Source organism: Oncorhynchus gorbuscha, linkage group LG19, assembly GCF_021184085.1.
Source record: "Oncorhynchus gorbuscha isolate QuinsamMale2020 ecotype Even-year linkage group LG19, OgorEven_v1.0, whole genome shotgun sequence".
NCBI lineage: Eukaryota > Metazoa > Chordata > Actinopteri > Salmoniformes > Salmonidae > Oncorhynchus > Oncorhynchus gorbuscha.
Window position 1 is genome coordinate 25399027 of NC_060191.1, and position 24633 is coordinate 25423659.

The 24633-nt window shown below is 45.1% G+C and overlaps 1 protein-coding gene across 1 annotated transcript in view; it reads right to left on the minus strand.

The window, feature by feature from the left end:
* Positions 1 to 4287: 4287 nt before the first annotated feature.
* The window catches only part of LOC124005226 (serine/threonine-protein kinase 40), a 31701-nt gene continuing 11355 nt past the window's right edge, over positions 4288 to 24633 (minus strand). The window contains exons 7-11 of the mRNA XM_046314269.1: positions 18284 to 18399; positions 16194 to 16338; positions 13281 to 13400; positions 13009 to 13093; positions 4288 to 8219 (exon numbers count right to left, since the gene is read on the minus strand). Of these exons, the coding sequence (XP_046170225.1) occupies positions 7998 to 8219; positions 13009 to 13093; positions 13281 to 13400; positions 16194 to 16338; positions 18284 to 18399 (688 nt within the window). The 3' untranslated portion in view covers positions 4288 to 7997. The remainder of the gene's footprint in view (positions 8220 to 13008; positions 13094 to 13280; positions 13401 to 16193; positions 16339 to 18283; positions 18400 to 24633) is intronic.

Here is a 24633-nt window from a genome sequence, read left to right on the forward strand (position 1 = left end):
GCCCTACCCTGTGCTCTGACCTCTTTCTCCCTCTCTCTCCAGATGAAATCTCGCGTCTTGTGACGGCCGGCCGCCCAACAACCTGCCCGCTTGACCCTATCCCCTCCTCTCTTCTCCAGACCATTTCCGGAGACCTTCTCCCTTACCTCACCTCGCTCATCAACTCATCCCTGACCGTTGGCTACGTCCCTTCCGTCTTCAAGAGAGCGAGAGTTGCACCCCTTCTGAAAAAACCTACACTCGATCCCTCCGATGTCAACAATTACAGACCAGTATCCCTTCTTTCTTTTCTCTCCAAAACTCTTGAACGTGCCGTCCTTGGCCAGCTCTCCCGCTATCTCTCTCTGAATGACCTTCTTGATCCAAATCAGTCAGGTTTCAAGACTAGTCATTCAACTGAGACTGCTCTCCTCTGTATCACGGAGGCGCTCCGCACTGCTAAAGCTAACTCTCTCTCCTCTGCTCTCATCCTTCTAGATCTATCGGCTGCCTTCGATACTGTGAACCATCAGATCCTCCTCTCCACCCTCTCCGAGTTGGGCATCTCCGGCGCGGCCCACGCTTGGATTGCGTCCTACCTGACAGGTCGCTCCTACCAGGTGGCGTGGCGAGAATCTGTCTCCTCACCACGCGCTCTCACCACTGGTGTCCCCCAGGGCTCTGTTCTTGGCCCTCTCCTATTCTCGCTATACACCAAGTCACTTGGCTCTGTCATAACCTCACATGGTCTCTCTTATCATTGCTATGCAGACGACACACAATTAATCTTCTCCTTTCCCCCTTCTGATGACCAGGTGGCGAATCGCATCTCTGCATGTCTGGCAGACATATCAGTGTGGATGACGGATCACCACCTCAAGCTGAACCTCGGCAAGACGGAGCTGCTCTTCCTCCCGGGGAAGGACTGCCCCGTTCCATGATCTCGCCATCACGGTCGACAACTCCATTGTGTCCTCCTCCCAGAGCGCCAAGAACCTTGGCGTGATCCTGGACAACACCCTGTCGTTCTCTACTAACATCAAGGCGGTGGCCCGTTCCTGTAGGTTCATGCTCTACAACATCCGCAGAGTACGACCCTGCCTCACACAGGAAGCGGCGCAGGTCCTAATCCAGGCACTTGTCATCTCCCGTCTGGATTACTGCAACTCGCTGTTGGCTGGGCTCCCTGCCTGTGCCATTAAACCCCTTCAACTCATCCAGAACGCCGCAGCCCGTCTGGTGTTCAACCTTCCCAAGTTCTCTCACGTCACCCCGCTCCTCCGTTCACTCCACTGGCTTCCAGTTGAAGCTCGCATCCGCTACAAGACCATGGTGCTTGCCTACGGAGCTGTGAGGGGAACGGCACCTCAGTACCTCCAGGCTCTGATCAGGCCCTACACCCAAACAAGGGCACTGCGTTCATCCACCTCTGGCCTGCTCGCCTCCCTACCACTGAGGAAGTACAGCTCCCGCTCAGCCCAGTCAAAACTGTTCGCTGCCCTGGCCCCCCCAATGGTGGAACAAACTCCCTCACGACGCCAGGACAGCGGAGTCAATCACCACCTTCCGGAGACACCTGAAACCCCACCTCTTTAAGGAATACCTAGGATAGGTTAAGTAATCCCTCTCACCCCACCCCCCCCCTAAGTTTTAGATGCACTATTGTTAAGTGACTGTCCCACTGGATGTCATAAGGTGAATGCACCAATTTGTAAGTCGCTCTGGATAAGAGCGTCTGCTAAATGACTTAAATGTAAATGTAAATGTGTATGTAATCTTCTGACTTCAACTGTATGTTCTGGCTCTGGCCGAACCCAATGGTTCTGGGATCAATCAGAATGTTGCGTTTGCATTTTAGAAATTGTCGGGGAGGTACTCAGATCCAGACTCATTGCAGAGAAGAACCTAGCTTGGTGTGGCCGGAGTAAAGAGTTTGGGTAGCCAGGCAACGAAAATCACACCTTTACATGTCAAAAAATTTTCCACTCCTACTTGTCATGTCTTGTGCAGAACAAGTCTTTCACTGAGAGCAGTGATGTGTTCTGAACATGGGCCTGTGCAGTTGTCTTAATCCATTTAGAATGGACACTCCCCATGTGTACATCCCATAACTGACTCCAATGCCACAAAAAGTATTCATTTTAGCTAGCACCAGCTTTACAACTGTGTCGAAAGTCAGTAACCATCGTTGGATTTGTCTGTCCCCTTTAATGTGGGCACAGACATAATTCCTTGTGGTTTGGACGAGACCCAGCTGGATTTATAAGTCTTAATTAACGTGGAATTCAGAACTCCGTTAGTTGTATCAAGTTCAGCAGCGATGACTTGATCTGTGTCCATCTGATTGAAGTCTGATTAAATCAACTAAAGTCAACAGGAATTCCGTGGCTATAAACTGCATCACCAAACAAATTAAAATAAAGACGTACATAGTCACTCAGTCACGGCAGTGACTGTACAACCAAATTACCCTGTGGTCAATGAATCCTTCAGTTTATTGCATCTTAATCCATTCTTCGATCTTTGGGTTTATTTCCTGTATTTACTAGAGTGGGACAACAAAAATTACACCCATATTATCAAAGTAGATGGATGGTTGTTTGAACAATAACTGAAGGGTAGGAACCCAATCTCAACTATTTGAACATTTATTTCCAACCTTGGACACTGAAGTGTTTACAATAGACTTCAACATGATCAGTTGTGGAATCTTTTTTTTTTTTGGCTCTGCAAAATGAGATACTCTTTGTTGACATGGAGTTGCATGAAAGACTAACCCTTATGAGCGAATCGGGACATCATGACAATGGTGAAGCCAAAGTGCAGTGTTGTCTTTTGTTCGGAGCCTGCCAGAGAACGTGTCAGCCCAACAGGACACACAGCTGAAACTCACGCACACTTTAAACATATCTGCATAGTGAAACATTACAAAATGTACAACACACACATCTGGGGATCTAGCGCACTCTCAATGTCCTCATCAGTGGCCAGATTGAGAAAATGTCCTGCTTTCTCAATTGAAAACTATGTAATGCTCCAATGTAATAAAGTGTTTGCCTTTAATGAAGCATCCCAACTTGAAACACACAGGAATTCTAGATGGACCCTCAACCTCCAGCTGTTTCTAGAATTTCTATGACTGAGGGGAAAAAAAAGATCTTCATGCAGCATCAATTTGGCTGCACACTCAGAATGTCTGCTTGAATGGGGATGACCATTCTAGTAACATGGTTGGAGGCGACCCTCATGGAGACCACCACTCTTCTCCCCCAGCTGAGGATGAAAGGGTGGGGTACAGCCAAGCGAGCCAGGCCTCCAGTGGCCAAGGTCCAGCCAACCATGAAATACTCTAGTTGTAGGAGTCTGAGGGATGGTCAAAAGCGCTGTAGCGTGTCAAACCCCTTGTCCGTCCACACATTTGTGCCGTTACAGAGACCGCTATGTCACTAAGTGATGCGCTGTTTGGTGAACTCTGGTCATCAGAGAAAGTTGTAAGCAAAGCAGCATCATGGCAGAGTTCTTGTTTTTCAGGTCCTGAATGTACATACGAAATAGCTATCCAATCACACTGTATTAACACTTAACACTTTACTTTAGTCCTCTTCATCTCAGGGGGGACATAAGGCAGTAACAATCTTTAGTCACAGCTTGTGCCATGTTCCATGAGACCAATCTCTTCCAGCTCAGCCACCAATATGAATAATGAAATGTAAAAAAAAGGCACATCCAGAACTCTAAATTATCTCACAGGAATCCATGTTACAGGACCGATCAGGAACTTGTGTTTGTTAGCAAATGCAAAGACTCGTTAAGAAATGAATCCCCCACCAGAACAGGGGGTGTGGGTTTAAAAGGCTGAGGTGAGGCAGCGGCGTAGGGGCACATGACCGCAGTGCAGGGGGAACCAGCAGGGGCCTTCCTGTTGGAGCAGATCTACCTTGGCCCATGGTCTAGTACTCCCTCAGAGAGAAAAGAAAACCCCACAACATTTCAATTGAGTATTTAAGACACACAATCACTCGCTGCAGGGAGTCTATACACATTCTGTAATGGCATGAGACAGACCCAAGAGAGTAGAAACTATAGGAAGATAACCATTCCTTTCCATTTTGTGAACTGAATATAGTGTTTCATTGATATAGGATTAAACACTTGGGGTCATTATCATTACTACAGAATATCTGGTGTTCTTGGTTATACATATAGCAAATGCATTTCTATTCTTTGACACAGTACTCCACCTACTGGAAATGATAGGAAGTATTGTCAACATTCAAAGTATCACATGAAATAAACAGTAGGAATATAGAGAATTTTTCCATATCAAAGTTTATTGCTGACATGCATGTAGAGATTTGATGAAGTACAAAAATAATGTATTTTATACAAACTTTAATTTTCTTCCATCTCTGTACAATTAGCCAGGTTTTTGTATTAGATGCCCATATCCAACCAAGCAGCTTACAACAAATCCTGCTGGTTTTCAACCATTTTTACCACCACATATACACCATTATCTATTTTCCAGTTCAAATATTCAGCAAATCAAATACATCATTAAACTGACAGACATTTCCTCCATTTTAGAATTATGGTAAAAATGAAAAATTATGTTGAATGTTCATTAAATGAAAATCAGTTGTATTATGAAAAACATTAGGTTTTTCCTTAAGACTCAAATTCCCAATTCTTCTCAGTTGGTGGATTACAGGGAATTATATTGTGGGACCACCTTGCAAGTAAAAAAAATTCATGCAAAGAGCTCAACATCATGCTTCGTATGGTGCTTTCAGTCCACAGACCGTCTGAAGGAGACAACATTCATAGACAAATGGGACAATTCCAACAGCTAAATGTGAACACTATCTTGATAATGCTACAGGTAATACATTACTATAAGGGTCTTATCCAATAAACCTACATATTTATATCCAATAGTGGGTTATGGTCACCCTCAAGTAAGATGGGATGAGAAATTTGCCTTCAACTTCAGCAAGGGCTGTAATGTTCACAAAATACCTTTTTCTCATGAACTACTGACACTATCAACTACAATACTGCTTTTATACCCAGAGATTCACATTGAGGCGGGGGGGGCGTACATTCCTCAAAATCTAATTTAAATATTATTTCATTCAAATGGGGTGGCTAGTACTGCCTCTAATGCATGTCTATATATAATTTGTGTTACAGCGGGCTGTTCAGGAGTGTGCAATGTTACAAAACTTTCAGATAGAAATTAAGATAGGATTCTGAATTCAACATGACAGGAAATCTTGTCAGTTCTATTCAACACATTCGTATCTGCAACATTTCACCTCACTGAATGTACCCCTGATCAGAGCTGGATTCGTTCCACTAGATGGAAGCTCTACTGGTGTTGTCGCTGCCATGATGGGATTATATTTACATACTGACCAAAAGTCTGGTATGGGGCAATAAACAGTTGGCCTGGTCCCAGATCTGTTTGTCACTGTCAAGGCAACAGTTGGCAAGACAGCACAAACAGAACTGTGACCAGGCTAATAAACATCACTACCATAAATCATTATAATGTGCGATTTTCTGTGTAAAAAATAGAACTATTATGCAGTCAGTCTCATTATTAGTAGTGTAGCTTAAATTGACCACGAGTGTGGCAATGGTAAAAGAATAATAAAAAGATTTTTAGAGAAAAAAAAAACTGCAATGGTGGCTCAAGTTTGAATGTTTGGAGAAACAAATGGAACCAGAAGACCTCTTGCTTAAAGCTAAATGGCAGAGATTTGATGCCTGAAAATGGACAGTGAATAAATAACAAAATCAACAAACATGAAATTGAGGAAAAAGACTATACAAAGAAATGAGAGGAAACTGACTCGAGTTTCTACTCATGTGATCAATTTGGATATAAAAATAGGGTGAACGTCTAAGCAATGCGGATACCCATAAAGATGAGCAAGCCAATGTGAACAGATGCCTAATATCGTTCACAAGTTAGTAGCTTAGCAACATAGATAGCAAAGTTTGTCCAAAAAAGCTAACTTATGACATTGCCATCTGCCTAAAGTAAATTTGACAGCAAAGTTGTTTCCTACTAAATATCTACCTACTTTAGGCAATGCAATTGTATTTCCAGGACACTGGTTTAATTTAGACGAAACAGCCGTTAGCCTCTGTGGAGAATGATTGGATTGATCATGACGTTTGGCACCACTATGGCACCGCCAGCAGAGGGAGGCTTGAGAAAGTGCATAATAATGGCATGACCGAGTGATTGAGACGCAACCTCATTGTTGAGTTTCTCTAAAATATCACACTATCTATTCAATCATCATTATCAACATCATAGTAAGTCTTTCATGATCAGCTACTACAATATCACTTACAAACAGCTAAATGGGCTTGAGAGCTACTGTGATCATTACAGTTTTGTTTGATTTTAAACTTAAGACATTGCTACGCACTAGAGGATTCACGACTAAGACAGTGCCAACATGAGGGATGCCCATCTTTCATGGCGGACACATTCAGTCCAGACAGTCTTAGAAAAGCCTATATATTCTCAGTGTGTGCAAGCAACTGAGGCAGGCAAGATAAAGAGATTGAGAGGATGGCTAGTTTAAGGGTGTGCACTGACTCACTGGGCTTAAATAACGTGGCTCTAGTCGACACCTACCACTGAAAAGGACATGGCTTTGTCCAATACAGCCCCCCCCAAAATCACACTTATCTACACACTGACAATCACTGGCATTACCAATCATTCACATTCATGCCCAATACTTGTCCCACAATGATGATGTCACACAGAATAAATGGGAAGTTGAATACCTGGAAGTTGTTCAGTGGTGAACGAGGGGGAGGTATCATTTCCTTGGCTAACAATCCGTTAAGACTCTACATGATTTTTCACCCCCCCCAGACAATTATAGCATCCACGTCGTGATTAATAATCAAAGATGCCAATTAGAACAACAATAACGAGAGAGGATCAACCTTAAACATCTAAAAAAACATCCCCCATCCAGCTCTCGGCGTCACAACCTCCAGGTATTTGACACTAGATGCCTAAATGGGAAAAAGAGTTCCACAGGGGGTGAGCGAAAGCAAGAAAGCAAAGCAATCGGCTAGACGTAGACAGAAGTAGGCGATTTGGCCACCCTTTGATAGTTAGCATATTCAATGTAAGATGGGTAAAATGCTACTTATTATTCATAGAGAAAAAAGCTTATTCATATTCCACATTCCAAACCTTTACGTGCCAAAACATAGTAATGCTTTCTGTCTACGGTGACAACACTACCAACAATTCCTTGTTTTTTGAGAATGGTGGACATGGTGAATGTACTAAAAAAAAAGATTATAAAAAAAAGATTGCGAGAGGTAGATTTGAAGTCGTAGTTTAGAGACAGGACTAGTCCAGATCATTTTGGTTATGAGGAAACTAAAGAGTGGAGCGGGTGGGCACGTGAGTGATGTCCATGATCAAGTGATCCCAGTTTGGAGAGTTGAGGGAGGGAGGTTAGAGGAAGGTTGCTACATGATTCTTTTGGCCCTGTATTGCTCAGGGTTTTTCAAGAAGAAATGGGGGTAGGTAGGAGGGCGATGACCAGGTCTCAGCAGATGGAAACAATGGGGGAGCTTTCCATGTCCAAACACACATACAACCGTGTCTGGTATCCCCCTGGCCTGCAAGACTCCATAAGTGCCCATTGCTGGCTGAGAGAACCGGGTGTTCAAGATCAGTGGGAGCCTTTGGTTCAGATCCTCCAGCCTTGCCATTCCTGTGGACACTGCCAACACCTAGACTTGACGTGTGAAAACTATGAGAGGTTGTCAGGTGAGTGATCAGTTCTGGTGCCCCCTCCCCCCATGTCTGTTCCCACACCACCTAACTTACCACAGCTAGGGGCCTCTCTACCCAAGGGAGGGTCGAGCTGGGGCTAAGCTCCCACAGATATTCTCAGTTTTAGGGTACCTTCCCGACCCCACCCTTGTGTCCCTCACGCCACTTGTCAAGGCGATGAATGAAGGGGCTACTTCCGGAGAAAGCGCTGGGCCAGGATGGCGGCATCCAGAGGGCTGACGGGTGTGGCATCGTGGCCCAGGCGCCGCACGGGCGGGATGGCGCCGAACTGGCGCTTGGTGAGGAAGCTGGCCTTGGCCTCGTGACTAGTGTTCTTCTCCTCGGCCAGAAGCAGCTGCTGGCGCATGTAGTTCTCAAACTCGTACTGCGACGACTCCTCTGTCATTTTCACCTGGGATAGAGACAGAGATGCTTATTAGTTAGTTACACACTGGGTCGTGTTCATCAGGGCATTGATTTTCAAACCACTTCTCAGTAACCCCCAGACAGTTTACAATTTTGTTATTGATTAGTTGACTCAAGTGTACTAGATCTGGTATAGTTCAAATACATGGAACGTCTAGAGGTCCCTGAGGAAAGGTTTGAAGACTCCTGAATTAGGGCACATCATGGAAAAGTTCTAGAAACAGAAAACTGGGTTTCTTATTGGACCAGGTCTACCAAGTCCACATAGTCCCTTCCCAGTTTGTTCGTTTTCCATTTGGTGCCTCCTGAACACGACCCTGCTGTTACACAGAGATACTGTTACACAATGAACACAAGTTAGAGAGGCAAGGTTAATGATCAAGAGATCAGCATCCTTGTCAAAACCGAGCTGATGAACCTACGCCACCAAGCTCATTGACAGGGCTGTAGCAGAGCAGGTTGAGAGCTTCCACATCAACACGCCAACAATTTGCATCCTGTAGCTCTAACTCAAAAGTTTTGGGACACTAAAGTCCATGGAGAATAAGAGCAGCTCCGCCCAGCCACCCACTGCAGAGACTAGGTAACACTGTCACCACCAATAAATCCACGACAATCGAGAATTTCAAGAAGCATCTCTGGGGCTGGCCATGCTTTCCTCCTGGCTACCCCAAACCCGGCCAACAGCCCCACACCCATCACTGCAACTTGCCCAAGCCTCCCCAGCTTCTCCTTCACCCAAAGGGCAGATGTTCTGAAAGAGCTGCAAAACTTGGACCTGTACAAATCAGCTGGGCTAGACAATCTGGACCCTCAAATTATCCACCGCCATTGTTGCAACCCCTATTACCAGCGTGTTCAACATCTTTCGTATTGTCCGAGATACCTAAAAATTGGAAAGCTGCAGAGGCTGCAGAGCTCTTCAAAAGAGGGTGACACTAGACCCAAACTGTTATAGACCTACAGTGGGGCAAAAAAAGTATTTAGTCAGCCACCAATTGTGCAAGTTCTCCCACTTAAAAAGATGAGGCCTGTCTTTTTCACCATAGGTACACTTCAACTATGACACACGAAATTAGAAAAAAAATCCAGGAAATCACATTGTAGGATTTTTAATGAATTTATTTGCAAATGGTGGAAATGTCACATGCGGTTGTGCAAATGGAATAGACAACAGGTGGAAATTATAGGCAATTAGCAAGACACCCCCGATAACGGAGTGGTTCAGCAGGTGGTGACCACAGACCACTTTTCAGTTCCTATGCTTCCTGGCTGATGTTTTGGTCACTTTTGAATGCTGGCGGTGCTTTCACTCTAGTGGTAGCAAGAGACGGAGTCTACAACCCACACAAGTGGCTCAGGAAGTGCAGCTCATCCAGGATGGGACATCAATGCGAGCTGTGGCAAGAAGGTTTGCTGTGTGTCAGATCATGGAGGCACTACCAGGAGCCAGGCCAGTACATCAGGAGATGTGGAGGAGGCCGTAGGAGGGCAACAACACAGCAGCAGGACCGCTACCTCCACCTTTGTGCAAGGAGGAGCACTGCCAGAGTCCTGCAAAATGACCTCCAGCAGGTCACAAATGTACATGCGTCTGCTCAAACGGTCAGAAACAGACTCCATGAGGGTGGTATGAGGGCCCGACGTCCACAGGTGGGGGTTGTGCTTACAGCCCAACATCGTGCAGGACAGTTGGCAATTGCCAGAGAACACCAAGATCGGCAAATTCGCCACTGGTGCCCTGTGCTCTTCACAGATGAAAGCAGGTTCACACTGAGCACGTGACAGAGTTTGAAGACGCCGTGGAGAATGTTCTGCTGCCTACAACATCCTCCAGCATGACCGGTTTGCTAGACCTCATGTGTCTGGAGTGTGTCAGCAGTTCCTGCAAGAGGAAGGCATTGATGCTATGGACTGGCCCGCCCGTTCCCCAGACCTGAATCCAATTGAGCACATCTGGGACATCATGTCTCGCTCCATGCACCACAGACTGTCGAGGTGTTGGCGGATGCTTTAGTCCAGGTCTGGGAGGAGATCCCTCAGGAGACCATTCGCCACCTCATCAGGAGCATGCCCAGGCGCTGTAGTGTGGTTTTCCACTTTAATTTTGAGTGTCACTCCAAATCCAGACAGCCATGGGCTGATAAGTTTGATTTCCATTGATAATTTGTGTGATTGTCAGCAAAAATGACATAAAAATGTAAAGAAAAAAGTATTTAATAAGAATATTTCATTCATTCAGATCTAGGATGTGTTATTTTAGTGTTCACTATTTTTTTGAGCAGTGTATTTTTTAAAGGGTCCAAGCACACAGACACTCATGATGAGGGCACGACAAATCCAATTCCCCCTCAGGAGAGTGAAAAGATTTGGCATGGGTCCTCAGATCCTCAAAAGGTTCTACAGCTGCACCATCGAGAGCATCGCTGCCTGGCATGGCAACTGCCTCCAACCGCAAGGCACTACAGAGTAGCGCGTATGGCCCAGTACATCATTGGGGACAAGCTTCCTGCCAACCAGGACCTCTATACCAGGTGGTGTCAGAGGAAAGCCCTAAAAATGGTCAAAAAAAATTCTAGCCACCCTGGTCATAGACTGTTCTCTCTGCTGCCGCATGGCAAGCGGTACCAGAGTGCCAAGTCTAGGTCCAAGAGGCTTCTAAACAGCTTCTACCCCCCCAACCCATAAGACTCATGACATCTAATCAAATGGCTACCCAGACAATATGCATTGCCTGTCGTCCCCCCCCCCCCTTTTTTTACAATACTGCTACTCTGTTATTATCTATGCAGTCACTTTAATAACTCTACGTACATATTACCTCGACTAACCTGTGCCCCAGCACAGACTCTGTACCGGTACCCCCTGTATATGGCCTCGCTATTGTTATTTTACTTTTGCTCTTTTAATTTGTTAATTTTATTTCTTATCATTTACTTTAACTGCAGTGTTGGTTAGCATTGCTTGTAAGTAAGCATTTCACTGTAAAGTCTACCTACACCTGCTGTATTCAGCGCATGTGACAAAATCAAATTTGATATGGATTTGATTTGAATCTACAGCTTTATAACTGAGAATGTGCAGTGAGGGAAAAAACGTATTTTCTCCTGCTGATTTTGTACATTTGCCCACTGAAAGAAATGATCAGTCTATACTTTTAATGGTAGGTTTATTTGAGAAGTGAGGCAGAAAAAAAATCCAGAAAAAACACTTCAAAAATGTTATAAATTGATTTGCATTTTAATGAAGGGAAATAAGTATTTGACCCCTCTGCAAAACATGACTTAGTACTTGGTGGCAAAACCCTTGTTGGCAATCAGAGGTCAGACGTTTCTTTTAGTTGGTCACCAGGTTTGCACACATCTCAGGAGGGATTTTATCCCACTCCTCTTTGCAGATCTTCTCCAAGGCATTAAGGTTGAGGCTGAAGTTTGGCAACTCAAACCTTCAGCTCCCTCCACAGATTTTCTATGGGATTAAGGTCTAGAGACTGGCTAGGCCACTCCGAGAACTTCATGTGCTTCTTCTTGAGCAACTCCTTTGTTGCATTGGCCATGTGTTTGGAGTCATTGTCATGCTGGAATACCCGTCCACGACCCATTTTCAATGCCCTGGCTGAGGGAATGAGGTTCTCACCCAAGATTTGACGGTACATGGCCCCGTCCATCGTCCATTTGATGCGGTGAAGTTGTCCTGTCCCCTTAGCAGAAAAATACCCCCAAAGCATAATGTTTCCACCTCCATGTTTGACAGTGGGGATGGTGTTCTTGGGGCCATAGGCAGCATTCCTCCTCCTCCAAACACGGCGAGTTCAGTTGATGCCAAAGAGCTCCATTTTGGTCTCATCTGATCACAACACTTCACCCAGTTGTCCTCTGAATCATTCAGATGTTGGCAAACTTCAAACGGGCATGTATATGTGCTTCCTTGAGCAGGGGGACCTTGCTGGCGCTGCAGGGTTTCAGTCCTTCACGGCATAGTGTGTTACCAACTGTTTTCTTGGTGACTATGGTCCCAGCTGCCTTGAGATCATTGACAAGATCCTCCCGTGAATTTCTGGGCTGATTCCTCACAGTTCTCATGATCATCTCAACTCCACGGGGTGAGATCTTGCATGGAGCCCCAGGCCGAGGGAGAGTGACAGTTATTGTGTTTCTTCCATTTGCAAATAATCACACCAACTGTTGTCACCTTCTCACTAAGCTGCTTGGGGGTGGTCTTGTAGCCCACTCCAGCCTTGTGTAGGTCTACAATCTTGTCCCTGACATCCTTGGAGAGCTCTTTGGTCTTGGCCATGGTGGAGAGTTTGGAATCTGATTGATTGTTTTGTGGACAGGTTTCTTTTATACAGGTAAAAACTGAGATTAGGACATTTTATAAAAATTGACATGGGTTTTCTGGATTTTTTAGTTGTTATTCTCTCTCTCAACTTTCAAATAAACCTAACATTAACATTAGACTGATCATTTCTTTGTCAGTGGACAAACGTACAAAATCAAATACTTCCCCCCCCCTCACTGCATGTCAAGCTATACTATACACACTTCTGTATTTCTTACAACACCTTTAGATTTCAGAAGATTGGATTCAAATGTAATGAAAGTGCTAGCCTCATGGTGGCGCAGTGAGAACATCAAACACCAAGGCACCAGTCAGTAAGAGAGGACCATTTGGCTCTATTCCCCAGAAGGCTTTGGGTGAGCTGAAGTTCTGAGGATTTGCAATGTGCTAATGCTAAAGGAGGATCAAGGGGCTGTTGACCACAGGGATCTCACCTCCTGGAGATGCTCTGGGTGGCTGACCTGGTCATCAATGTCCGGTACAACCTGAAGAGGTCCGGTCAAAGAGGATACTGACTGCCTGCAAAGCGCACACACAAAAGGCAGTTTATAGACACAGCAAGGGTTGACTGATGATTATATTAATGCCACCAAGTTAAACATGATATTCTCAAAACAGATGAGAATGCATGGTTGTTATGCACTTTTTAAACCACAACTGGAAATATTTACAGTTCTCTCCCTGTCCACCAGAGGGCGTGACTCACCATGAGGCAATAATGCCGCTGAGAGACTCCAGGACCTCGGCAGCGGTCAGCCTCTGCTGGGGGTCCAGCACCAGCAGCTTCCGTATAAGACACACAGTGTTCTCCGACACACGCCCGTCCCTGAGGGGAGAGAGGGAGGAAAGGATAGAGGGGGAATAGTTATATTTATGGCCAGCAAAATACAGAAGGAGAAACTGTTGCATAATACATAGGAGGAACCAATAAGAGCACGGTCCTCAGTAGCTCAGTTGGTATAGCATAGCGTTTGCAAAGCCAGGATAGTGGGTTCGATTCCCAGGACCACCTTTATGTAAAATGCATGCATGACTAAGTCACTTTGGATAAAAGCATCTGCTAAACAGCATACATTACTATTAGTTATGACTTCCGGCGCCGACAGAGATGGCCGCTTCGCGTTCCTAGGAAACTATGCAGTTTAGTTTTTTTTACGTGTTATTTCTTACATTCGTACCCCAGGTCATCTTAGGTTTCATTACATACAGTCGAGAAGAACTACTGAACACAAGAGCAGTGTCAACTCACCATCAGTACGACCAAGAATATGACTTTCGCGAAGCGGATCCTGTGTTCTGCCTTTCACCCAGGACAACGGAATGGATCCCAGCCGGCGACCCAAAAAAACGACTTCGTAAAAGGGGGAAACTGAGCGGTCTTCTGGTCAGACTCCGGAAACGGGCACATCGTGCACCACTCCCTAGCACTCTTCTCGCCAATGTCCAGTCTCTTGACAACAAGGTTGATGAAATCCGAGCAAGGGTAGCATTCCAGAGGGACATCAGAGACTAACGTTTTTTGCTTGACGGAAACATGGCTCACTGGAGAGACGCTATCGGAGTCAGTGCAGCCAGCTGGTTTCTCCACGCATCGCGCCGACAGAAACAAACATCTTTCTGGTAAGAGGGGCGGGGGTGTATGCTTCATGGTTAACGTGACGTAGTGTGGCCACAACAACATACAGGAACTCAAGTCCTTCTGTTCACCTGATTTAGAATTCCTCACAATCAAATGTCGACCGCATTATCTATCAAGGGAGTTCTCTTCAATTATAATCACAGCCGTATATATTCCCCCACAAGCAGACACATCGATGGCTTTGAACAAACTTTATTTGACTCTTTGCAAACTGGAATCCATATATCCGGAGGCTGCATTCATTGTAGCTGGGGATTTTAACAACGCTAATCTGAAAACAAGACTCCCTAAATTTTATCAGCATATCGATTGCGCAACCAGGGCTGGAAAACCTTGGATCATTGCTATTCTAACTTCCGCGACGCATATAAGGCCCTGGCCCACTCTCCTTTCGGAAAAGCTGACCACTACTCCATTTTGTTGATCCCTGCCTACAGACAGAAGGTCTATTCAACGCTGGTCCGACCAATCTGATTCCACACTCCAAGACTGCTTCCATCACATGGACTGGGATATGTTTCTTATTGCATCAAACAACAACATTGACAAATATGCAACTGGGTACTGGACTTCCTGACGGGCCACCCCAGGTAGTGAGGGTAGGCAACAACATCTCCACCCCGCTGATCCTCAGACACTGGGGCCCCACAAGGGTGCGTTCTGAGCCCTCTCCTGTAGTCCCTGTTCACCCACGACTGCGTGGCCACGCACGCCTCCAACTCAATCATCAAGTTTGCGGACGACACAACAGTGTTAGGCTTGATTACCAACAACAAAGGAGATGATTGTGGACTTCAGGAAACAGCAGAGGGAACACCCCCCTATCCACATTGATGGAACAGTAGTGGGGAGGGTAGTAAGTTTTAAGTTCCTCGACGTACACAACACAGACAAACTGAATTGGTCCACCCACACAGACAGCATCGTGAAGGTGCAGCAGCGCCTCTTCAACCTCAGGAGGCTGAAGAAATTTGGCTTGTCACCAAAAGCACACAAACTTCTACAGATGCACAATCGAGAGCATCCTGTCGGGCTGTATCGCCGCCTGGTATGGCGACTGCTCCGCCCACAACCGTAAGGCTCTCCAGAGGCTAGTGAGGTCTGCACAACACATCACCGGGGGCAAACTACCTGCCCTCCAGGACACCTACACCACCCGATGTCACAGGAAGTCCATAAAGATCATCAAGGACAACAACCACCCGAGCCACTGCCTGTTCACCCCGCTATCATCCAGAAGGCGAGGTCAGTACAGGTGCATCAAAGCTGGGACCAAGAGACTGAAAAACAGCTTCTATCTCAAGGCCATCAGACTGTTAAACAGCCACCACTAACATTGAGTGGCTGCTGCCAACACACTGACTCAACTCCAGCCACTTTAATAATGGGAATGGATGTAAAATATATCACTAGCCACTTTAAACAATGCTACCTAATATGTTTACATACCCTACATTATTCATCTCGTATGTATATACTGTACTCTATATCATCTACTGCATCTTTATGTAATACATGTATCACTAGCCACTTTGTTTACATACTCATCTCATATGTATATACTGCACTCAATACCATCTACTGTATCTTGCCCATACCGCTCTGTACCATCACTCATTCATATATCTTTATGTACATATTCTTTATCCCCTTACACTTGTGTCTATAAGGTAGTAGTTTTGGAATTGTTAGTTAGATTACTTGGTTATTACTGCATTGTCGGAACTAGAAGCACAAGCATTTCGCTACACTCGCATTAACATCTGCTAACCATGTGTATGTGACAAATAAAATTTGATTTGATTTGAATAGTGTATGGCTCAGAAATTAATTGATATTGGCACTTGCACCAAGTCCTTGAGTAGACCAACTGTCATGACATGCATCATTGTAGCATGCTTGGAGTAATAATGCTTGTGTGGTCTAGTATGGGATGTGTGGCACTGTATTGGTGGGGGGGGGGTTTGTATGTTGACCTACTCTGGGATGGAGTACTCTGCAGCCTTGATCTTGCGGAATAGCTCCTGAGGTATGCTGTCGTAGAAGGGGAACTGGCCGTAGAGCATGGTGAACAGCACCACGCCAAGGGCCCACATGTCACTGGGCTTACCGTGGTACGGCCGGCCTGCAAAGGAAGACAATAGATTCATTTAAAAAATGTTTCAGGTACTAGGTTATTACAATAAGTGAATTTTCCCACCAAAGATGCGTTTCCATCAACTGGACTTGAACAGATAAAAGGCTGTAAGTGATGACGTAATGCACATTAAAATACCTTTTGCAGTTAAATTCCCATGTACCGGATAAAAAAATCTATGCTGGCATGGGCACTGTTGGCTAGAGCACACGTATAGCCAACATGAGATTATCGTTATGGACAACAAAAAAGTGCATTTTTGTCTAACGGCAGCCAAGCATAGTCTATCCTGTCACCAGAATAAGACCCTTGATATTTATTGGAAAGCAGTATCAAGCTCATCACCACGCACTTTCACCACTCTGTGAAGTGCATCATTTATTTCATCTGTAGCCTAAACTGCATGCTTTTGTGACAAGTCATAGTGGGAAGACAACACGTCTTCACCTGACTCACAAGTTTGATACGATATTATATTCATGAGCATAAAAGCATTTGCACCAGCATTTCACTGACGAAGTTTAAATGTCGACATTCTGAAAGTTGACCAAAAAAAACGTTGACAATATGAAAATGTACCGTTTCCATTATTTCCCGTCATTACATTTTGTATCCGATATATACACGCATGAAAAGTGTGGAGGGAAAACAGGTTAATGTGACATTTTGCGACTGAGAAAATGACACTTCTTTAAAAAACATGTTTTGCATATATGAGGCTTTCACATCATGTACATACATGCACCAGTACAATCACACTATCGAATCTTAATTCAACCACAAACATTGTTTGTCTTTACTCTTCAACCCACTGTCCTCCTCCAGAACCACCCATAATATCTCATTAATCAACCTCAGAATGAATAATTAACCAATTGGACACAGAAGAAGACAATGTGACTCAACACTCTCCAACTGCAGCTCTAGACTCGTCTTCCAAGAAATTCCCAACCGCAATCCCATCTCCATTATGCTTAAACCTATATCAAACATTAAAGGCACGAGGAGTCAGAAGACAATGATGTATGGGAGGACAAATGAGCATAGTGCTCTTCTTTAGAACCAGAGAAAAGTGTTATAAAGAGGTGGGGGGGGGAGTAGTTTCCCTCTCGGTGAGTCATCAGGGTGACTCACCGGAGCTCAGTTTCATTGTTCTGTCTCCAACTTGTCATGTTCCGCTCATATAGGCCTGGGTTCTGCGTTTTAAAATGGAGCGGGGAAGAAGACACCATCCAAATCTGATAGTTTCACACGTTTCCCTGACAATCGTGTCTAGACTGAAGGGCTAAGAATACTTTGCAAACTGTGTGCACGAAGTGCGTGCACAAACTACCGAGTGATGGAATATTGTGTGCAGTCTCATGCAGCAAGCGATTAAACTAATAGCAAAATGTAGCACAGTATACGTTTGCAATCAACACCACATACCCTAACACGTAGCTTATCACGAGAGAACATCATGCAATGGAGATGATCAAGTCAATAAATGAACAAACAAAATACCTTGAGATTCAGCCTTCACTAATGTTCAAGTTTGCAAAATAGGCTTTGCCTAATAACCGGAAATATCCAACGCAACAGTGGCCTGCCAAACATTACGCAAGCCTACTGACTGACTCGCAGTTTCCCAGCTCGACCCAGATTAAACTTGGCTGACCCTTTCAACAGAACAGTCAAAGATATAACAGGAGCTTATCAGTCAAACCTTCAACACATATAACATGAGAGTTACCCTTAAAAATCAATAGGCCTACATGATTTGTGTCCACTTGTTACATAAAGTAAGCATGGAGATATGGAAGTTTCAATTGAACTGTTATATTGTGTTTGGCATCGGTCAGTAGCATTTGTGACAAACTGACAGAACTTCCTTCTCCTTTCCCCTCTCATGGCATCTGTGTGTGCGCGCGCGCGCGCGCGCATGTCCTCTCACCACTCAGTACGTCAGGGCTGATGTAGGCTGGACTTCCTCGCTGGTCCTTCAGCAGGTCGTCCTCGCTCACCAGGTGCTTGCCCAGGCAGAAGTTGGTGATGGTAATCCGGTGAGTCCTAGGGTACACCAACACACACACACACACACACACACACACACACACGGGTCATATTCAGTAGATACAAAACAGAAGTACTGTCAGAAACTGCATGAAAGAAATGCACCACAGTATGCCCTAATGAATATGACCCAAGGAAACTGTACTCCACTTCCTGACTAATGGTCTGCCTCGTCATCACAAAAAAAAAATAAGTGTTTGGTAGGCCTGTGTGATACACAATGCTTCATGAAACTAAATGGATGCAGACTGACTTGTGAGGCGTAGGTAACTCACTAATTAATTTGACTGCAGCACATTTAACTGAGCAAAGCATTCGACTCATAGTTTCTTTTTTTATGCTAAGAGGTTACAAAGAAACACAAGACTACATGATCACAAGCAGCAGAAGGGACAACTCAACCAGGAGGACAGTGATATCTAGAGACAGGGTAAACTCCAGACAGTCTGGCACTCAAGCGCCGTTGCTAGAGACATCATATTGGTTTCTGTAGAAACATAGGCCTATCAGATGTTTGCATGAGTCATCATAGATAAACAGTGTGTGTGTGTGTGTGTGTGGGGGGTGGGGGGGGGGGTGCAGGGTTTAATGGTAGGCCTTCATACAGTAGAGAGAAACATGTAGAGAGAAAGAGGAAATAAAAAAGGCTGCACTTTGACAAACATGTGAGTCAACCTGTAGTTTGGGCTAATTATCTCAATGACAAATCCTGCATGGAATTGAATTGACAAACGTGTATGCAGTAATAAGCTTGTGTGCACTTTTCCTTAAGTCCACCCATACAACGCATGCACAGGCTACTCAAATCACAACTGAAATTTAGCGCCTTAGTCCACTCAAGTTCACGTTCTCACCCCTTTCTCCAAGGACCGAGGTCAATGCAGCTTCCCCTATGCTCTCACTTTCACACTGTATGCGGTTCACATTCTGCTCACACAGACAGAAGGCCACATTTAGGCTAAGGTTAATTCCTGTGAAAACATGCTTGCTAAAAATGCCACATTGTAAAAACATTTTTAAAGATGAAACAATTCTGTCTGAGGAGGCTGTTCAAAATTTGTGAGCATGAATTGTCTATAATGCAGTAGCCTTTTGAACTTCAATGACAGGAAGCTGCGCTTGAAGGGCTCTAGATAAAAAGCTGCTTTATGAAGGGGGCCTTTCTTTTGCCTGCATGCATCACACAACTGCGGTTGCTATTCTTACTCTGTATCCTCTCCATGAAAGAGATAGCGTGTTCGCCTCGTGAGAGGGACATTTTAGGACTGGGTTGACCAAAAGAACCACACCGTCTCCGCTTTCTGGTCACGTGACCCCAGGAGACAGGAAACCAGAAACCTCCACATCCCTTGTGACCCCCCCCCCCATCCTGCCCAAAATAACCAGACTGATGGGAAAGGGGTTGAACATGGCATCTTCTGGCTCTACATGAAGCTCAAATCGCACCAAAAAATGTACAATTATTTTAAAACCCATTTCAGCAGGAGTGTCCCTAAAATTGAAGCTATATTTGAGAGATTAAAAAAAAAAATTGAATCAGTGTGGTGATGTCAAGGATTTCCCTCAAACATTTTGGGATTTACCTGTGTGTGACTAGTGTCCAATAAACACAATTTACAATATAAAAAAAAGGTAAACTTTGCGTTCCAGTTTTAAACACAGATGGACTTTGAAATGCTACTAAAAGCTGCTCCTATTTTTGAAATGTTGCCTTTTTTTACATTTACATTTACATTTAAGTCATTTAGCAGACGCTCTTATCCAGAGCGACTTACAAATTGGTGCATTCACCTTATGACATCCAGTGGAACAACCACTTTACAATAGTGCATCTAAATATTTTAAGGGGGGAGGGGGTGAGAAGGATTACTTTATCCTATCCTAGGTATTCCTTAAAGAGGTGGGGTTTCAGGTGTCTCCGGAAGGTGGTGATTGACTCCGCTGTCCTGGCGTCGTGAGGGAGTTTGTTCCACCATTGGGGAGCCAGAGCAGCGAACAGTTTTGACTGAGCTGAGCGGGAACTGTACTTCCTCAGTGGTAGGGAGGCGAGCAGGCCAGAGGTGGATGAACGCAGTGCCCTTATTTGGGTGTAGGGCCTGATCAGAGCCTGGAGGTACTGAGGTGCCGTTCCCCTCACAGCTCCGTAGGCAAGCACCATGGTCTTGTAGCGGATGTGAGCTTCAACTGGAAGCCAGTGGAGAGCGCGGAGGAGCGGGGTGACGTGAGAGAACTTGGGAAGGTTGAACACTAGACGGGCTGCGGCGTTCTGGATGAGTTGTAGGGGTTTAATGGCACAGGCAGGGAGCCCAGCCAACAGCGAGTTGCAGTAATCCAGACGGGAGATGACAAGTGCCTGGATTAGGACCTGCGCCGCTTCCTGTGTGAGGCAGGGTCGTACTCTGCGGATGTTGTAGAGCATGAACCTACAGGAACGGGCCACCGCCTTGATGTTAGTTGAGAACGACAGTTTGTTGTCCAGGATCACGCCAAGGTTCTTAGCGCTCTGGGAGGAGGACACAATGGAGTTGTCAACCGTGATGGCGAGATCATGGAACGGGCAGTCCTTCCCCGGGAGGAAGAGCAGCTCCGTCTTGCCGAAGTTCAGCTTGAGGTGGTGATCCGTCACCCACACTGATATGTCTGCCAGACATGCAGAGATGCGATTCGCCACCTGGTCATCAGAAGGGGGAAAGGAGAAGATTAATTGTGTGTCGTCTGCATAGCAATGATAGGAGAGACCATGTGAGGTTATGACAGAGCCAAGTGACTTGGTGTATAGCGAGAATAGGAGAGGGCCTAGAAAAGAGCCCTGGGGGACACCAGTGGTGAGAGCGCGTGGTGAGGAGACAGATTCTCGCCACGCCACCTGGTAGGAGCGACCTGTCAGGTAGGACGCAATCCAAGCGTGGGCCGCGCCGGAGATGCCCAACTCGGAGAGGGTGGAGAGGAGGATCTGATGGTTCACAGTATCGAAGGCAGCCGATAGGTCTAGAAGGATGAGAGCAGAGGAGAGAGAGTTAGCTTTAGCGGTGCGGAGCGCCTCCGTGATACAGAGAAGAGCAGTCTCAGTTGAATGACTAGTCTTGAAACCTGACTGATTTGGATCAAGAAGGTCATTCTGAGAGAGATAGCGGGAGAGCTGACCAAGGACGGCACGTTCAAGAGTTGGAGAGAAAAGAAAGAAGGGATACTGGTCTGTAGTTATTGACATCGGAGGGATCGAGTGTAGGTTTTTTCAGAAGGGGTGCAACTCTCGCTCTCTTGAAGACGGAAGGGACGTAGCCAGCGGTCAGGGATAAGTTGATGAGCGAGGTGAGGTAAGGGAGAAGGTCTCCGGAAATGGTCTGGAGAAGAGAGGGGATAGGGTCGAGCGGGCAGGTTGTTGGGCGGCCGGCCGTCACAAGACGCGAGATTTCATCTGGAGAGAGAGGGGAGAAAGAGGTCAGAGCACAGGGTAGGGCAGTGTGAGCAGAACCAGCGGTGTTGTTTGACTTAGCAAACGAGGATCGGATGTCGTCGATCTTCTTTTCAAAATGGTTGACGAAGTCATCTGCAGAGAGGGAGGAGGGGGGGGAGGATTCAGGAGGGAGGAGAATGTGGCAAAGTTACTTATTTGTGAACCCTGCACCAATCTTTTTAAATTTGGTTTGCAATGTTTATTTCCAGCATAAGCAAACTCCTGACAATGATACAGCACACAGCTTTGCAGGACAGGAAGTTGGTGAAGGGAAGATTGAAGATTAGTTTACACCTGTACAGCACAGTCAGTGGGAATATATGCAGCGGCTGATGTCACCGTCAGTGGCAGCTGACAGAAGCATGATGAGAAACAAGCACCTCGCAGTCCAAAGACCGATTACCTGACAAGGAGGCTCAAGTCTAGTTAGCAATCAACCAAACATCTTACAACCCTAAAGTACACCCTCGGTTATTTAAGTATTACTAGCCTACAAACACCAGCTATTTAAAACAACTTGCTGGCTAAATGCAATAGCCTAATTTCCATCCATCTCCTGTGGATTAATGACCTGAACCATGATGGAAACAGGAAATTCAGGTACCTTTGTCGGCAAGCAATGTTTGTCAAAAATTACACGAGAAATAACCGTGTAAACGCCTTTATGCACAAATAGTTATATAATAGCAATCATATCGAAGTAAACTTGGGACTCATTCGATGATAAGACCACATAACATAGCCCACCACTAGGACTGGGAAAAGCATGTAGTTTATTAAGCAGATTAAATAAGTTATGAACTTCACAGGGTGGTGAAAGTGCACAGAGATCGAATATCAAAATCGGGGGTGTTTACATTTGTCCTGCTTCACATGTACAAGTGTCTGGTGTAAAATTGTTTTTTGCATACCCCAAATCTGGGAGAGGCCTTTCTCCATCCATCCCTCCCCCCCATACTGTATGCATTCACATTCAGCGAGGACACATGAAACCACAGAGAGCAAAGGCAAAAGCCAAAAAAGGAAGACAATGAGGGAATGGAAGAAAGGAAGCATGAGAAAACAGAAAGGAGTAAGGAGCAAAGAGTTTGAGAAAAAAGAGCTTCTGACAGACAGAGCAGAGGGAGGGAGGGCAAGTAAATAGAGGGCTGAGAGTGTGAGACGTGTGTCGATGGTGAGTCAGCCCTGAGCTATGAAGGGCCTTTGGCAGGCCTCTCCTTTTGTCTCCAGCTGGGACAGAGTGTTCTACTCGTCTGCTCTGTTCTGTGCAGCAGCCCAACCGGCCACAACAAAACACTTTGTTTCATCACCACTACGGCGGCCGAATGGTGCTCACTAGGGATGCACGATTAATCTACTTTTGATATAAGATTGCAATACTGACATCCACAATATCTATATCGCAAGAGGCTGCGATATCATTCTAGATCCACTATAGATGGGTTAGCTGACCATGTCAGGAAAATGATCTGCACCATGGAAGCGCGCACAAGTCAGCGTGTTGAGATTCTGGATGGCCAAATTTTGCTAGAAAGAGCTGACAAGAAACTGCCATGTGGGGAATCATAAGTGGCTCGTTACATATTATTGATACAATGCCTTGAGGTGTTGACTGATTTCATGTCAATGCTAGTAAGGCAAAAATTCACTAGCTAGCTAACCAATAACTAACAATGTATTTGAGAGACAAGTGCTCATTGTGCAAAATGTACACTACTGTTCAGAAGTTTGGGGTCATTAAGAATTGTCCTTGTTTTTGAAAGAAAAGCACATTTGTCCATTAAAATATCAAATTGATCAGAAAAAAGGACATTGTTAATGTTGTAAATTACTATTGTAGCTGGAAATAGCAGATGTTTAATGTAATATCTACATATACATACAGAGAGGCCCAATATCAGCAACCATCAGTCCTCTGTTCAATGGCACATCATGTTTGATAATCTAAGTAGATCATTTTAAAAGGCAAGTTAATCATTCGAAAACCCTTTTGCAATTATGTTAGCACAGCTGAAAACTATTGTTCTGATTAAAAGCAGCAATAAAACTGGCCTTCTTCAGACTAGTTGAGTATCTGGAACATCAGCATTTGTGGGTTTGATTACAAGCTCAAAATGACCAGAAACAAATAACTTTCTTCTGAAACTCGTCAGTCTATTATTGTTCTGAGAAATGAAGGCTATCCCATGCGAGAAATTGCCAAGAAACTGAAGATCTCATACAATGCTGTGTACTACTCCCTTCACAGAACAGTGCAAACTGTCTCCAACTAGAATAGAAAGAGTGGGAGGCCCCGGTGAGCAACAGGTCAAGTACATTAGTGTCTAGTTTGAGAAACAGATGTATGGGCAATAGTAATTAGATATGAATGTGTATGCATGAATGAAACCCATTCAGACCCATGAATATGCCACTTTCCCGTTGTTTAACCCTCGGGCATTGTTGTGGGTCAATTTGACCCATTTCTACTTTTGAGTTGTCAAAAATACTAGTTAACCTCTTTCTCAATGACTTTTCTCATTTAGGGTCATGAACCTAACTTCAAAATGTGCACATAGTGATGTGTTGGGGAATGTCTGCAGATTTTGTATACAAACATGGGGTCATTTTGACCTGGAGAATTTCATGTGTATAGATATTCGCACGGGTCCAAAATAAACCAAGTTTCTTTGATGGAGTCGGCTTTGACTGGTTCTGGTTGCACTTTTATAATTATGGGCGAAAAGGACTTGCCCAACCTTCCCAGTGCGAGAGCAGCAGATCTGACAGAGACA